This window comes from Corythoichthys intestinalis, chromosome 9 (assembly GCF_030265065.1).
Source record: "Corythoichthys intestinalis isolate RoL2023-P3 chromosome 9, ASM3026506v1, whole genome shotgun sequence".
Classification (NCBI taxonomy): Eukaryota; Metazoa; Chordata; class Actinopteri; order Syngnathiformes; family Syngnathidae; genus Corythoichthys; species Corythoichthys intestinalis.
In genome coordinates this window covers 8,486,063-8,501,735 of record NC_080403.1, presented here as the reverse complement: position 1 = coordinate 8,501,735, position 15,673 = coordinate 8,486,063, and the positions used below count along the sequence as shown (strand labels likewise).

At 39.0% G+C, this 15,673-nt stretch overlaps 1 protein-coding gene across 2 annotated transcripts in view; it reads right to left on the bottom strand.

Annotated features, from left to right (window-relative positions):
- Nucleotides 1-15,673, bottom strand: part of LOC130921544 (sodium- and chloride-dependent GABA transporter 2-like) — a 96,915-nt gene that overhangs the window by 23,612 nt on the left and 57,630 nt on the right. For both annotated transcript variants that reach the window (XM_057845578.1, XM_057845579.1), the window contains 8 exons: nt 13,159-13,243; nt 12,950-13,082; nt 12,426-12,560; nt 10,951-11,054; nt 5,836-5,960; nt 5,641-5,753; nt 259-396; nt 62-164 (listed from right to left, as the gene is read on the bottom strand). In XM_057845578.1, the coding sequence (XP_057701561.1) occupies nt 62-164; nt 259-396; nt 5,641-5,753; nt 5,836-5,960; nt 10,951-11,054; nt 12,426-12,560; nt 12,950-13,082; nt 13,159-13,243 (936 nt within the window). The remainder of the gene's footprint in view (nt 1-61; nt 165-258; nt 397-5,640; nt 5,754-5,835; nt 5,961-10,950; nt 11,055-12,425; nt 12,561-12,949; nt 13,083-13,158; nt 13,244-15,673) is intronic.

Genomic DNA, 15,673 nt, shown 5'->3' with positions numbered 1-15,673 from the left:
GGCAAAACAATGGTGAGGAATGTTTAAAGAACCTAAACAATTAAATGTACAGTCTACTGACCATAAATCCATCCAACACAAACTGACTGAAGTATGGCAAAGAGAAGCAGAGTCATCCCACTGCAGGCGTAGTAGTCAAACAACTGGAAAATATACAATCCTCCCTGTGAGTGAGATGGGAGGCAATTTAATTATTATTATTATTATTTTTTAATTAAAACAAAAGAACACCAGAAAGTCATCATAATCCCGCCTTACTTCAGTGACCATCACGAGGCCGATAAAGAAACAGAAAACACTGATGAGGAGTAAAAGTAGTTTTCTTCTATGGCCAACATGGAAGAAGGACGGTTTCATGTCACAAATAGAGGTTGCAATTGCTTCCAGACCTACAAACTGAAGCAGAGACATTTTTATCATATATTTTGCACATTTCCATACACTTTCCACATTTAAATGTACTGTCCAACAGTGTTGGTGATCTTACTTTTAAAAAAGTAATTAGTTACAGTCATAAATTACTTTTCATGTTCTACACGTTATTACGTTATACAGTACATATATATATTGAGCACTGCTTGTCATTTTCCTTCCAAAATGTCATGTGACTTGTTAGTGTTACTAGGTCCAGGTGTGCTTAGGGAGCAGGTGTGTTCAAATTTGTAGTGCAGCTCTCACACTCTCTCTTTATTGATCACTGAACGTTTCAACATGGCACCACATGGCAAAGAATGCACCACATGGCAAAGAACTCTCTGAGGATCGTAAAAGACGTATTGTTGCGCTACATTAAGATGGGCAAGGCTACAAAAACATTGCCAACACCCTGAAACTGAGCTGCAGCACAGTGGCTAGGATCATCCAGCGTTTTAAAAGAGCAGAGTCCACTCAGAATAGGCCTCGGGTTGGTCGTCCGAAGAAGCTGAGCGCACGTGCTGAGTGTCACATCCAAATGCTTTCTTTGAAAGATCGTCGCAGGAGTGCTGTCAGCATTGTTGCAGAGATTGAAGAGGTGGGGGGTCAGCCTGTTAATGCTCAGACCATGCGCCGCACTCTATATCAAATTGGTGTGCATGGCTGTCACCCCAGGAGGAAGCCTCTTCTGAAGACGGTACACAAGAAAGCACCGCAAACAGTTTGCTGAAGACATGTCAACAAAGCACATGGATTACTGGAACCATGTCCTATGGTCTGATGAGACGAAGATTCATTTGTTTGGTTCCGATGGTCTCAAGCATGTGTGGCGGCGACCAGGTGAGGAGTACAAAGATAAGTGTGTCATGCCTACAGTCAAGCATGATGGTGGGAATGTCATGGTCTGGGGCTGCATGAGTGCTGCAGGTGTTGTAGAGTTAGATTACATTGAGAGAAACAAACTCCAACATGTACTGTGAAATACTGCAGCAGAGCATGATCCCCTCCCTCCAGAAACTGGGTCGCAGGGCAGTATTCCAACATGACAATGACCCCAAATACACCTCCAAGATGACAAGATGAAGAGGCTGAGGGTAAAGGTGATGGACTGGCCAAGCATGTCTCCAGACTTGAACCCAAAAGAACATCTTTGAGGGATCCTCAAGCGGAAGGTGGAGGTGCGCAAAGTCTCAAATATCCGGCAGCTCCGCAGCGTCATCATGGAGGAGTGGAAGAGCATTCCAGTGGCAACCTGTGAAGCTCTGGTCAACTCCATGCTCAGGAGAGTAAAGGCAGTTCTCGATAACAGTGGTGGCCACACAAAATATTGACAGTTGACCTGTTGTCTGTTAATATTGACAACTTTCACTAAGGGGTGTACTCACTTGTGTAGCCAGGGGTTTAGATATTAATGGCTATATTTTGAGGGGAAAATAAATTAAGTCTATTATATAAGCTGCACACAGACTACTTTTCATTGTGTCAAAGTGTCATTTTGTCAGTGTTGTCCCATGAAAAGATATACTTAAATATCTGCAGAAATGCGAGGGGTGTCCTCACTTTTGTGATACACTGTAGATTCCCACTACTGAGAAACATAATGCAGTTAGAAACACCGTTATACTCTAACGCGGTCATTATCAACACTGCTGTCCGATCTAATTGAACTTTCAACATGTTAAACTTTATTGTTAGAAAGACTGAGATTTCTTTGGCGCATGGTTAAACGGTGCCTTGTGATGCACGTAAGAGTCTGTATGTGATGCATTATATAGTAGGAACCTGCAGTGTTAGTAATCTTTAAAAAAGTAATTGGTTAGTTATAGAGATGTCCCGATCAATCCGATCACGTCATTTTCAGAGTATCGGAATCGGCAAAAAAATATCGGCCATGCCTTTTTTTAAATATACAGTATGTGTATATATATATATATATATATATATATATATATATATATATATATATATTTTAATTAAATCATTTTCTAACTGTATTTAACGTTACAGACATAATATGTTACACTCATCCAGAGTCTTTAGTTTAGGCTTAAGGTAGGGTTATCTAATATATCCCCATAACGGCGGTAATTAATTTTTTTGAAAATGTATCATGTTAAATATTTAAAGCAATTAATGCATGCGTTACACGATCCACTCACGCATTGTCGCGCTCAATCTGTAATGGCGCCTTTTAACCTTTATAGAGATATAAAAGGCAACGTAAAATGATTAGAGTGAATTTTGGCAGCCTTTGGAGCCTTTTATTAATAGGCTAAAGCCTTACAATTCCTCTCCCTACGATCAGAAATATCATGGGAAGCAAGGTGGGGAAGCAAGGTAGCAATTGATCTTTGTCTTAACACCTTATGCCATTTCCCAATGCAGAGAAGATATATCAATTGTTAGCACTATGCACAGTCATGGTTCCACTTCCCATCATGCATTTGGGTTGAATGCAGTATCATTTACTGAAAGCTCAAGAAATACACTAGATGGCAATATTTAGTCACAATATACAAAGTCACAAGTCTTTCTATCTGTGGATCCCTCTCACAGAATGTTAATAATGTACAGTGCCTTGCAAAAGTATTTGGCCCCCTTGAATCTTGCAACCTTTCGCCACATTTCAGGCTTCAAACATAAAGATATGAAATTTAATTTTTTTGTCAAGAATCAAAAACAAGTGGGACACAATCATGAAGTGGAACAACATTTATTGGATAATTTAAACTTTTTTAACAAATAAAAACCTGAAAAGTGGGGCGTGCAATATTATTCGGCCCCCTTGCGTTAATACTTTGTAGCGCCACCTTTTGCTCCAATTACAGCTGCAAGTCGCTTGGGGTATGTTTCTATCAGTTTTGCACATCGAGAGACTGACATTCTTGCCCATTCTTCCTTGCAAAACAGCTCGAGCTCAGTGAGGTTGGATGGAGAGTGTTTGTGAACAGCAGTCTTCAGCTCTTTCCACAGATTCTCGATTGGATTCAGGTCTGGACTTTGACTTGGCCATTCTAACACCTGGATACGTTTATTTTTGAACCATTCCATTGTAGATTTGGCTTTATGTTTTGGATCATTGTCCTGTTGGAAGATAAATCTCCGTCCCAGTCTCAGGTCTTGTGCAGATACCAACAGGTTTTCTTCCAGAATGTTTCTGTATTTGGCTGCATCCATCTTCCCGTCAATTTTAACCATCTTCCCTGTCCCTGCTGAAGAAAAGCAGGGCCAAACCATGATTCTGCCACCAGCATGTTTGACAGTGGAGATGGTGTGTTCAGGGTGATGAGCTGTGTTGCTTTTACGCCAAACATATCGTTTTGCATTATGGCCAAAAAGTTCAATTTTGGTTTCATCTGACCAGAGCACCTTCTTCCACATGTTTGGTGTGTCTCCCAGGTGGCTTGTGGCAAACTTTAAACGAGACTTTTTATGGATATCTTTGATAAATGGCTTTCTTCCATAAAGGCCAGATTTGTGCAGTGTACGACTGATTGTTGTCCTATGGACAGACTCTCCCACCTCAGCTGTAGATCTCTGCAGTTCATCCAGAATGATCATGGGCCTCTTGGCTGCATCTCTGATCAGTTTTCTCCTTGTTTGAGAAGAAAGTTTGGAAGGATGGCCGGGTCTTGGTAGATTTGCAGTGGTCTGATGCTCCTTCCATTTCAATATGATGGGTTGCACAGTGCTCCTTGAGATGTTTAAAGCTTGGGAAATCTTTTTGTATCCAAATCTGGCTTTAAACTTCTCCACAACAGTATCTCAGACCTGCCTGGTGTGTTCCTTGGTTTTCATAATGCTTTCTGCACTTTAAACAGAACCCTGAGACTATCACAGAGCAGGTGCATTTATACGGAGACTTGATTACACACAGGTGGATTCTATTTATCATCATCGGTCATTTAGGACAACATTGGATCATTCAGAGATCCTCACTGAACTTCTGGAGTGAGTTTGCTGCACTGAAAGTAAAGGGGCCAAATAATATTGCACGCCCCACTTTTCTGTTTTTTATTTGTTAAAAAAGTTTAAATTATCCAATAAATGTTGTTCCACTTCACGATTGTGTCCCACTTGTTGTTGATTCTTGACAAAAAAATTAAATTTCATATCTTTATGTTTGAAGCCTGAAATGTGGCAAAAAGTTGCAAGATTCAAGGGGGCCAAATACTTTTGCAAGGCACTGTAAATGCCATCTTGAGGATTTATTGTCATAATAAACAAATACAGTACTTATGTACTGTATGTTGAATGTATATATTCATCCGAGTTTTATTCATTTTTTTCTTAATGCATTGCCAAAATGTATATGATCGGGAAAAATTATCGGGAATGATTGGAATTGAATCGGGAGCAAAAAAAAAAGCAATCAGATCGGGAAATATCGAGATCGGAATATACTCAAACTAAAACGATCAGGAGCAAAAAAACATGATCGGAACAACCCTAGTTAGTTACTCAGTTACCTTATATTAAGAGTAGTAATTCAGCAAAGTAACTGATGTTACATTTCATCTTCATCTACAGTTATTACATTATACATACATTCTGTAACATCTTTCACATCAAAGATGTATAGATGAACTGATTGAAGAATAAAAACACTATAATACTGTACTTTAGAACATTTGGTATTTATTTTGATCAAATATTAAAAAAAACACAAATGTAAACTGACTGTTAAACAAGTGCAAATCTCTGAAACTGTGCTAAATCAACTCTGCACAATAAGTGGAACACTATTCTTAAATATTCTGTGAAATAACAATATTAAATATAATCCAAGTTTGAGAACGCTACCTTTGAAATTCCCTGGCTCGTCACCATTATCAACGTGTTGTTGCGTTTGCCAGAACATGCAGTGAAGCAGGACATGATCTGACCACTTAGCCAATCCTCATCATGTTTGCAATGGTGTCACCATCCCCTTCCCTCCTTCCGCCCAAGACAACTCGGGCTTCATTCAACCAAATTGTAGTAATGGCCATTGACATCCTCAGTAACAGTAACGCCGTTGCAAAGATGGAAAAGGAATTAATTAGATCACTCACTACTGAAAAAAATAAGGCGGTTCGAAATGCCGTTATACTGTAACGCCATTATTAAAACCACTGGGCACCTGAGGGTCTTCTTTAGTCGTTATCCAGTGAAATTATGACAGATTACCAGTTAACTAGTCATGCTTATACTCTGAAATGGTGTAGAAAAAGAATGGTACACAACCTCACTGTCCAGTCCAAGCAAGATGATCATGACGAAAAAGAATATGGCCCAAATCTGTGGAAATGGCATCATGGCCACAGCTCGAGGGTAAGCGATGAATGCCAAGCCGGGACCTAGAGCGAGAAAACAGTCTCTTTTTCTTTGTGTATGCGATTATTGGACATTCTCTCACAGGTACAATGTGTGACATATTACCTGATTCCGCTACTTTGGATATGTCCGTGTTCTGCTCGTAAGCCATGAATCCAAGAACAGAGAAGATGGCAAATCCAGCCACAAAACTGGTTCCACTGTTCAAGAGGCACAAGTATACACAATCTCTGCGGGTAAAAAAAAAAAAAAAAAAGCCCAACATGTTTGAGTGTAGTATATTGACAATTGATTCATAGTACAGTGGTACCTCTACTTATAAATGACTCTCCATGATGAATTTTCAGGTTAAGACACGTCTCAGCTGGAAAATATTGCCTCTTGTAACAAAAAAAATTTCAGGATACAAAAGGTAAAAATATAAATGGATGAAGCATTTCCAGATTGTCTTTTTTGAGGGATTTTGATGAGTAATGCCACTCCAGCTCCACTGTTGTTTTGGTTGGAGAAATGAAAGTCGCGAGCAGAAATGCGGATGTAAAGCGGAAGTACCTCAGAAACTTGTCTATATCGGTTTTGAATTTGAAGAAAACTTTCATTAAAAAATTCATTATCTCATTCCAAAGGGTTCGGTGAATGCAAATCGTGCGGTTCGGTACTTATAGCAAGGTTAAGAACCACTGGATTATACACTACAACAATGTGGAGTTAACAATCTTTCCTTTTTACAGAAAGACAGAGACGGGAATAAACTGCCTACCTCAGCATCGTGAATGACAGTTATTTCCTTCTATATCTGGCCTTCGTCCAACAGAAGACAAAAAAAAAAAAAAAAAAAAAAAAAGAAAACATGATGTGCAGCAAAGTTCATTGAATTTGAACATGAGAGGCAACAGTCAAACGGTAACTCAAATAGGCACTAGCACTGTGATAGACCAACTTGGGTGCTCAATGAATACAGTAGAGCAGTAAAACAGACAGATAGGCCATAGATAAAAAGTATATATGATCTTTATTCAGGAATCACACAGCGTGACCATAGCACATACGGAATATTCAGGTTAGGATATGCCTCAACAGGAAAATATTGCCTCTTGTTATGAAAGAAATTTCAGGATAGAAAAGGCAAAAATACAGTAAGGCTGGTACTCGCAGCTCAGTTTACTGAATGTCACACACTTATACACTGCTGGCCAAAAGTATTGGCACCCCTGCAATTCTTTCAGATAATGCTCAATTTCTCCCAGAAAATAATTGCAATTACAAATGCTTTGGTAGTAATATCTTTATTTATTTTGCTTGCAATGAAAAAACACAAAAGAGAATGGAAAAAGAAATAAATAAAATCATTATCATTTCACACAAAACTCCAAAAATGGGCCGGACAAAAGCATTGCCACCCTTTGAAAAATATTATGCTGATCTAATTTGTGTAATTACCAGCACCTGTTACTTACCCGTGACATATAACAGGTGGTGGCAATAACTAAATCACTTGCAGCCAGTTAAAATGGATTAAAGTTGACTCAACCTCTATCCTGTGTCCTTGTGTGTACCACATTGAGCATGGAGAAAAGAAAGAAGACCATAGAACTGTCCGAGGACTTGAGAAGCAAAATTGTGAGGAAGCATGGGCAATCTCAAAGCTAAAAGTCCATCTCCAAAGACCTCAATGTTCCTGTGTCTACTATGTGCAGGGTCATTAACAGTGTTGGGAAAAACGCCGTTATGAATAACGCCGTTATTTTTTCAGTAACGGGGTAATCTAACAATTATTTTTTCCGCCGTGACAACACCGTCACCGTTACTGACGGTCAAAAGCGGTGCGTTACTTACTTTGAATAAATCGAAGAGTCTACTGCTGTTTATTTGTCATCCAAGACTTGGGTGCGTTCAGGTTCACGGCAATGAAAATAGTAAACACACATAGCCTACCTTTGCAAGAACGATGGAGTTGCCATTTGATACGGTCATAATGTGCAGGTCCTGCACCCAACCGCAGCAAAACTGTTCGTAGCTTTGTAGCGATTTGTAATTTCGGAATCGCTGATGAGTTTAGTAACATACACCAAACAATAAACACAGCAGAATGTCCATTTCGCGTAATTGTGGAAGCCCGTCGACATCTTTACTCCATTTGTCTTCAGCTTGCTTGTAAGGGTCAACATTGTTCACATCCTCAAGTTTGATCACATATCTGTTCTTCGCCTTAGAAACGAGTTTGTCTCTGTATCGAACTGGCAAGTTAAAGTTTAATGTCCTGCGAGCCAGACCTGCTTCCAATATGGCTGCGTTCTTGTCAAATCTAACGTGATCCCCCATTCTGTGACGTAAACGCTCGAGCCTAATAGCGCACGTACTTCGGAGCCGGTGTTTTCACACACAAACCGGAACAGCGTGTGCGGCAAACACACACGCAAAACAGATGCAGAGGGATATGATGGCAGAGCATTCAGAGGAAAATTTTTCCTTTACGAGGTGGAGATATAAACACTATTTCAAGTTGGTCGAAATTAAAGGAAAGGACGTGCATGTAAAGTGTAATTTATGTCCCAGGGCAAGCAATTCAATCTGTTTATTTTTGTTGCACTTCAAGTGTAGGATAAATCTGTTGCTGGTGAGGTGCAATAAATATTACAAGGTTCTATAACACAACTACCTGTCTGTTCTTCTCTATTCAACTGACTTGAATACTACTCAGAAAATTTCAATTCTTTGACATACAACAACTTCTTTTTAAAGTAACGGAAATAGTTACTTTCCCTAGTAACTAGTTACTTTTACTATAGAGTAATTCAGTTACTAACTCAGTTACTTTTTGGAAGAAGTAGTGAGTAACTATAACTAATTACTTTTTTAAAGTAACGTGCCCAACACTGGTCATCAATAAGTGTAAAGCCCATGGCACTGTGGCTAACCTCCCTAGATGTGGATAGAAAAGAAAAATTGATGAGAGATTTCAACGAAAGATAGTGCGGATGGTTGATAAAGAACCTCAACTATCATCCAAACAAATTCAAGCTGTCCTGCAGTCGGAGGGTACAACAGTGTCAACCCGTACTAACCTTATGCGTCTGAATGAAAAGGGACTCTATGGTAGATACCCAGGAAGACCCCACTTCAGACACAAAGACATAGAAAAGCCAGGCTGGAGGTTGCCAAAAGTTACCTGGGAATGCCAAAAACGTTTTGGAAGAATGTTCTCTGGTCAGATGAGATACAAGTAGAGCTTTTAGGGGAAAGGCATCAACATAGAGTTTACAGGGAAAAAAACGAGGTCTTCAAAGAAAAGAGCATGGTCCCCACAGTCAAACATGGCGGAGGTTCCCTGATGTTTTAGGGTTGCTTTGTTGCCTCTGGCACTGGACTGCTTCACCTTGTGCATGGCATTATGAAGTCTGAAGACTACCAACAAATTTTGCAGCATAATGTAGGGCCAAGTGTGAGAAAGCTGGGTCTCCCATGGGTCTTCCAGCAGGACAATGACTCAAAACACACTTAAAGAGAGCACTAGAAAATAGTTTAAAGGAAAGCACTGGAGACTTCTAAAGTGGCCAGCAATGAGTCCAGACCTGAATCCCATAGAACACCTGTGGAGAGATCTGAAAATGGCAGTTTGGAGAAGGCACCCTTCAAATCTCAGAGACCTGGAGCAGTTGGCCAAAAAGGAATGGTCTAAAATTTCAGCAGAGCATTGAAAGAAACTCATTGATGGACACCGGAAGTGGTTGTTCGCAGTTATTTTGTCTAAAGGTTGTGCTACCAATTAGGCTTGGGTGCCAATACTTTTGTCTGGACCATTTTTGGAGTTTTGTGTAAAATGATAATGATTTTTTTTTTCATTCTCTTTTGTTTTTTCATTGCAAGCAAAATAAATGAAGATATTACTAACAAAGCATTTGTAATTGCAATTATTTTCTGGGAGAAATTGAGCATTATCTGACAGAATTGCAGGGGTGCCAATACTTTTGGCCAGTAGTGTAGCTGCTCTGCCATTGGCTATTGCCTTGCATATTCCTGGCATCAAATAGGCTAACCTCTACTGTATGTGTATACAGTATGCTTATCTCAGTGTCCTCTTCATTCGGCCCTCGTGTTCCGACTGCTTTAGATGAGTGTATTAACTTTTGTGCTTCATTATTTGTATTTCACATTATGCACAACTCTCATCTTTGTTTTGATAAATCTTTTATAAATCATAAAAATATATGTTTGAATTTTGGGAGGCTTGGAACGGATTAGGGCATTTAAATGGATAATCCGTCTCTACTTGCGGAATAATTAGTTTACGAAACTACTTTCAAAACCAATTAATTTTGTAGAGGTACCACTGTAGTTTGGTTGGTGTGGAGATATGCCTAATTCAAACAGTATTTGCAACATCAATTCTTGACAAAGGCACAGGGAGAACATGCAAACTCGACATGGGAAGGCCAGAGCCTGGGATAGAACCCTTGATCAAAGAACTGTGAGGTGGAGGTGTGTTGCTGTTTTTTTTTTTTTTTTTTGGCTCTTTCAATCAAATAGGTTCACAACACAAGTACAATCTATCATTATGTCTATATATTATGTTTTTTTTCCCCACCCAAAGTGTAAAAACAACGCTCCCTTCACAAAAAACTAAACAAACAAATAAAAACAATACAATCATTAAAAGGGAATAGTTTTATCATTAATTAATTTCCAAAAATAAGTGGTTAAAACAAGATTTGTTATCCCTCTATTGTTTTCGGCTTTCCTGTGGGCTTCTTGACTTGTTGTTTTTGGCAACTTTTACTTTCTAAATTGCTATCATTTTCCCGTTTCCTCTGTGCTTTTGTGTTGCCTCCGGAGTCGGCCAAATTTGCAAAGTGGGTCATGTTCTGTAACTTCTATATACTGTGCTCTACTCTATTTTTTGTATGGTTAAGTATATTCCTGAAACAGGACAGCGGTGTCGGTTTGTGCAATGTTTACATAAACAGAGATATGTTTATGTACAGAGCAATCCTTTAAAAAGTCTTTGCGGTCGTTGTAAGAGGGATTGTCTCTCAGTGACCCTGAAGTAAAATCTTTTACAGCTGGCCTAGGGCATCGAACTTTCTAAAGAATGTGGAGTACAACAGGAAGAATTATTATGTTAAATAAGGAAAGGCAGAAAGCTAATAAAGAATAACCCTAAAAGCTAAATGAGTGGAGCTATTATTATTATGAAGTCAGCCTTGTTATAAGTCAACTTACTTGTAACAATTATTGTCGTACTTGTTATAACTGCCAAGTGCCATCAAACAACCAATGCAAATAGCATAGGAATAAAATATTTGTGTGCCAGCGTCCATCCAGACCTGCAAACAAATTTAGAACATCGTAAGAGACGTCAGAGGCAAACATTCTATGCTGGTGTCAGTGGAAAATGCTTCATGTGTTCAAGGTAATGTTTGCCTGCAAAGCAATATCTTGAGTCATCGTCGGTAAAAACACCAATCCGGTGAAAATTGTAAACAACTGGCTCAGCAATCCACTACCTGTTATAAGTTAAATATCATTATATTTAAGAATCAACAGAGCTCAAATGTTTTGCTATAATGCAGCCTCATGCTATATATTTTTTTGAACTCCGTCTTCACTGAAAAAAAAAACATGTTTGTACCACAGTGGGTGAGAGACACTGTTCAAGTGGGGTTGCCGTATTTTGCTGTTGAAAATAGCGGCCAAAGTGCGCATGTGCGTGAGATCAGGAAGTAATCTTACCTCGTTTTCAATTTCGTTTTCCGCATTGTAAGCTAATTTTAGACACCCTTTTGAGAAGATGGTTAAAAGAAAAAAGACAAGAAGTATTGTACTTTTCAGCAGGAATGGACAGCCTTGCCTTTGTGGAGAGTTTTTGATGACTTTTCAGATAAAGACAAGATAATTAAATGGATAAAACACATGTTTCTGTCGGCAAGAACTGTTCACGATCGTACTATCATGATGTCAAATTAAATTGAGGCAACGCAAGTGAAGGACATAAATGCGGCACCGTTTTTTCCCTATCTTAGGATAAGTCAACAGACGTAAGCAATTTATCCCGGTTCAGCATGATTGCAAGGTTTTGACTATGAAAGTGACAACAAGAGGGGAGGATATATTCAAGTCCTTCACTGTGTTCGCTAAAGAAAAAAAAAATGTACCGATGGATAAACGTGTTTGAGTGTGCACTTATGGGGCTCCGTGCAGGGTGGGGAAAAACAGGATTCGTGACACTTCGTGAACATGAAGAGACTCATCCTAAGTTTCTTAACGCCTGCATGAAGCTTAACCCTACCAGGTATCAACAGGTATCGCATTAATGGTAAGAAATACTATTCATTGATTAGCAACAACATAACAATGTTTTTAAAAAGAATTCAGTGACGGCTTGTGCCTTAAAAGTGTTGACATTACATAAAATGCACACATTTATATTTAGTTTTAAACATAATGTATGGTTCTCATGGAATTACATTTAAAAATATGTGGTGTTCATGGCTCTCTCCGCCACAAAGGTTCCCGACCCCTGCAGTAGGGTGACCGCTGAATTTACTTTGCAATTATGGACCCTCCTGTGTGGATGTGTATTTTCTTTTTCCTCACTGGATCAACACATTTAAATTTAATTTGTAGCTTTAGGTTGTGTGTGACAGAGTATTTATGTTTCATGTTACTTGATGGTGAACAGGTTTAAAGCCTCATACCTGTGGATCAGCGAGGCGAGATGGTTCTGGGTAGAGGTAAAACTTAATGCCATTGATGGCCCCAGGCAGCGTGAGTCCACGGACAAGCAACACTGCCAGCATGACATAAGGAAATGTGGCTGTGAAGTACACAACCTGCCAAGACCAAGTACAGTAATAAGGAATTCATATTAAATAGTGCATTTTTGTGATGACTATTGTCCCAATAAAAATAAAAAGATAAAGTCAAATTTTTCCACGTTATAAGGGCCCTATTGTTTATTGAGATTAGGTCGGAAACATTTGTACATATCCCCAAAATGCAGCAAAATGTGCCAGTAATGACAATCAGATGACCACATCGTGAAAACGAAAGTAATTACAAGATAGGGTTCTGACGCTATATATACAGTACTCTAAATGCAGCCAGACAGCCAAATTACCATGTTTGTCTATCTCACTTGGCTTGCTGGCTGACAGATACACACAGATACCGATTTATAAATAGATAATGTGGTAAGCAAACACATATTGAAGTCATCTACCTTTCCTGTAGACTTCACTCCTTTCCACACACAAAAGTAGCAGATGATCCAAGACAAAAGAAGACAAAGAGCCAACTCCCATCGAAAACCACCCAAGTCATCGACACTTCCTGTTACGTTTAGTACTCGTCTCCTGTGGATTGATTTTCATTTGCATCAAACACTTTCCTAGCTTATTGTTGTTGGCTAAATTAAACATTTGAACTTACTCCCAAAATTCTCTCACAGGGGATGTTGCATTTTCTGACACCGTCCAGTTGAGCGTGCGTCTTTGACTGAACTCCACACACGTCTCTGTTGCAAAGACAGTTAGCTTAAAGACCACATATTTTTAAATTGTCCATTACTGCCTCAAATTATTCATTTGAGGCAATAGATAGGAACAGAGATGACCAGGTTTTCAAAGATTATTTTAAAGGGAACCACGGATAGAAAGGCTTGTAGTTCTTAAATGTTAGTACAGTAAGAGTTGTAATAATTTGATATTAAAACCCCTCTTGATGTTTTCGTTTTTATAAAATTTGTAAAATTAGTTTAACTAGTAGGTTGACTCCAGGTATGACTCTAGTCACATAAACATGTCATCTGTTCAGCCCTTTTAATTTGAACCCGAGAGGAACATTAATGAGCAGGACAGCACTGTCGATATTTCACAAAATGAGCAGCAAAAGCAAAATGAACAGGAAAGACGGGATGAGACGAGTGTAGGACAAAACCGGCAGTGTTGATGTGGTTAGGTCGTCTTGTGACAGTAACATCACCTGCTACATCACTAGAGTAGGAGAGTGTTTGCTGTCAAAAACTCCAGTTTTTGATTGCAGATCTTCCCTGTAAACTATTGTCGGATCATACTTATTCCAATATAATTATGGAGTTTGTTAGCATCCAGAGCTATTGTGTGCTTTGCATATGATTAGGATATACAGTGAAGCACAGAAGTTTGATTATTTATGCAGATAGCCCGTGCATCACAGCATGCGGAAACTTTGACGCAGTTGCCTCAACCGAGACGTCGAATGGGCTCCGCCTCCGTGACCGGGACAGTGCTGCCTTAACCAATTGGAACTGGGACAGCAACCATCATATTTTTGTCACGTAAAAGTGCTGTCCAGATTGATGATTGTCCTGCTGGTGTTCTCAGATTTTGCGCCCGTATCAGATGTTGCTCCCGAAGCTTTTGTGGCGGTGGTTAAGGACACTTTTACATCCAGTTGGGACTCATTATCCAACAGGTACCAAATAAACAAGTTACATCATAAACATACGTCTCCAACATGAATATGGCGTAAATAAATGCTTATGACGGACAAGCGACATGGAAAAGGAATGAATGAAAATTAGGGCTGTCAAATTTATCACGTTAAGGGCAGTAATTAAGTTTTTAAATTAATCACGGAAAAGTATTTGACGCAATTAACGCATGCACGGAATGACCTATTCATGCGTTTCCTCTAGTGATGCACGATAATACATTTTTCAACCGATATCGATAACCGATAATTTCCTGCCCCTTCCACCCGATAACCGATAATGTCACGCCGATAATTCTATTCTAATATGTATGTAAAATTTTAAAGTATACAAAGATCAAAAGTTACTGTGCAAAAATGTAATTTAGTGCTATTTTTTTCCCACATCAAATGTGAACAAGTAGTAAATTTCAACATCTAAACAATGGCAATGACATTGTGTCATGGTAAGCTTTTGGCAACAATTACTTAGAGAGTAAACACCCAAGTTGCACAAAAATGCCTTTAAAAGTAAGCCATTCCTAACATATATCACATTACTACACTGCAAAAACACCTCCTTAAAACTAGCAGAATTGGACAAAACTGTTGATTGCGCACATTTGGAGGCTAAATCAAGTATATAATTATCGGATTGCATTATCGGTTGAATTTCGTTTAATCTGGATTATCTGTGTGACGTCATAATTGCCATTATCGGCCGATAATTATCGGTGACCGATATTATCGTGCATCTCTAGTTTCCTCAAGCAGTTTACATTGCCTCAAACAGTTTACTTTGACGCCGTTTTTGGACGCTGGCATTCATTGACGATCAGATCATCTTTTTCTTTACACGCTTAATTGAATACAACACAAAACATATAGTATACCATTTGCAGCCACTACTGTCAGTCATGGTTGCCCAACTTCCCAGCATGCTTTTGAGCAAAGCAGGAAACAACCTTTTTCTTAACACGCTAAATTGATCACAATTCAGAACATACCTTATACCATTTGCAAACACCTCTGACAGTCATGGTTTCCTAACTTCCCATCATGCATTTGGGCAGATCAGGATCTTTTTCTTAGGACGCTTGATTGAACACAACGCAGACCATATTGTATACCATTTGCAGCCACTACTGTCAGTCATGGTTGCACAACTCCCCAGCATGCATTTGGGCGGCGCGTGAGACAATCTTTCACTTAACACGCTTAATTGAACACAATGCAGACCAGACATTTTCATGACAGTAAGAAAACAAAATGTAAAATATAAATGTGCTAGTTGTTTATTACACAACTTTGTGCTTTCAACAATAGGAACATTAGCCTATACAAAGCTAGAATTCTGCTCAAAAAGTAGTTGGTATTTAAAGTTAATCCAACAACAATTTGCCTTTCAGACCCTGCGTATTGGTCAGCTTTCTTTCTAAAGAAAGAAGAAAAAAGTCCTGTCCTAAAGAGAAAAGCAATCCCAATGACAAAGATT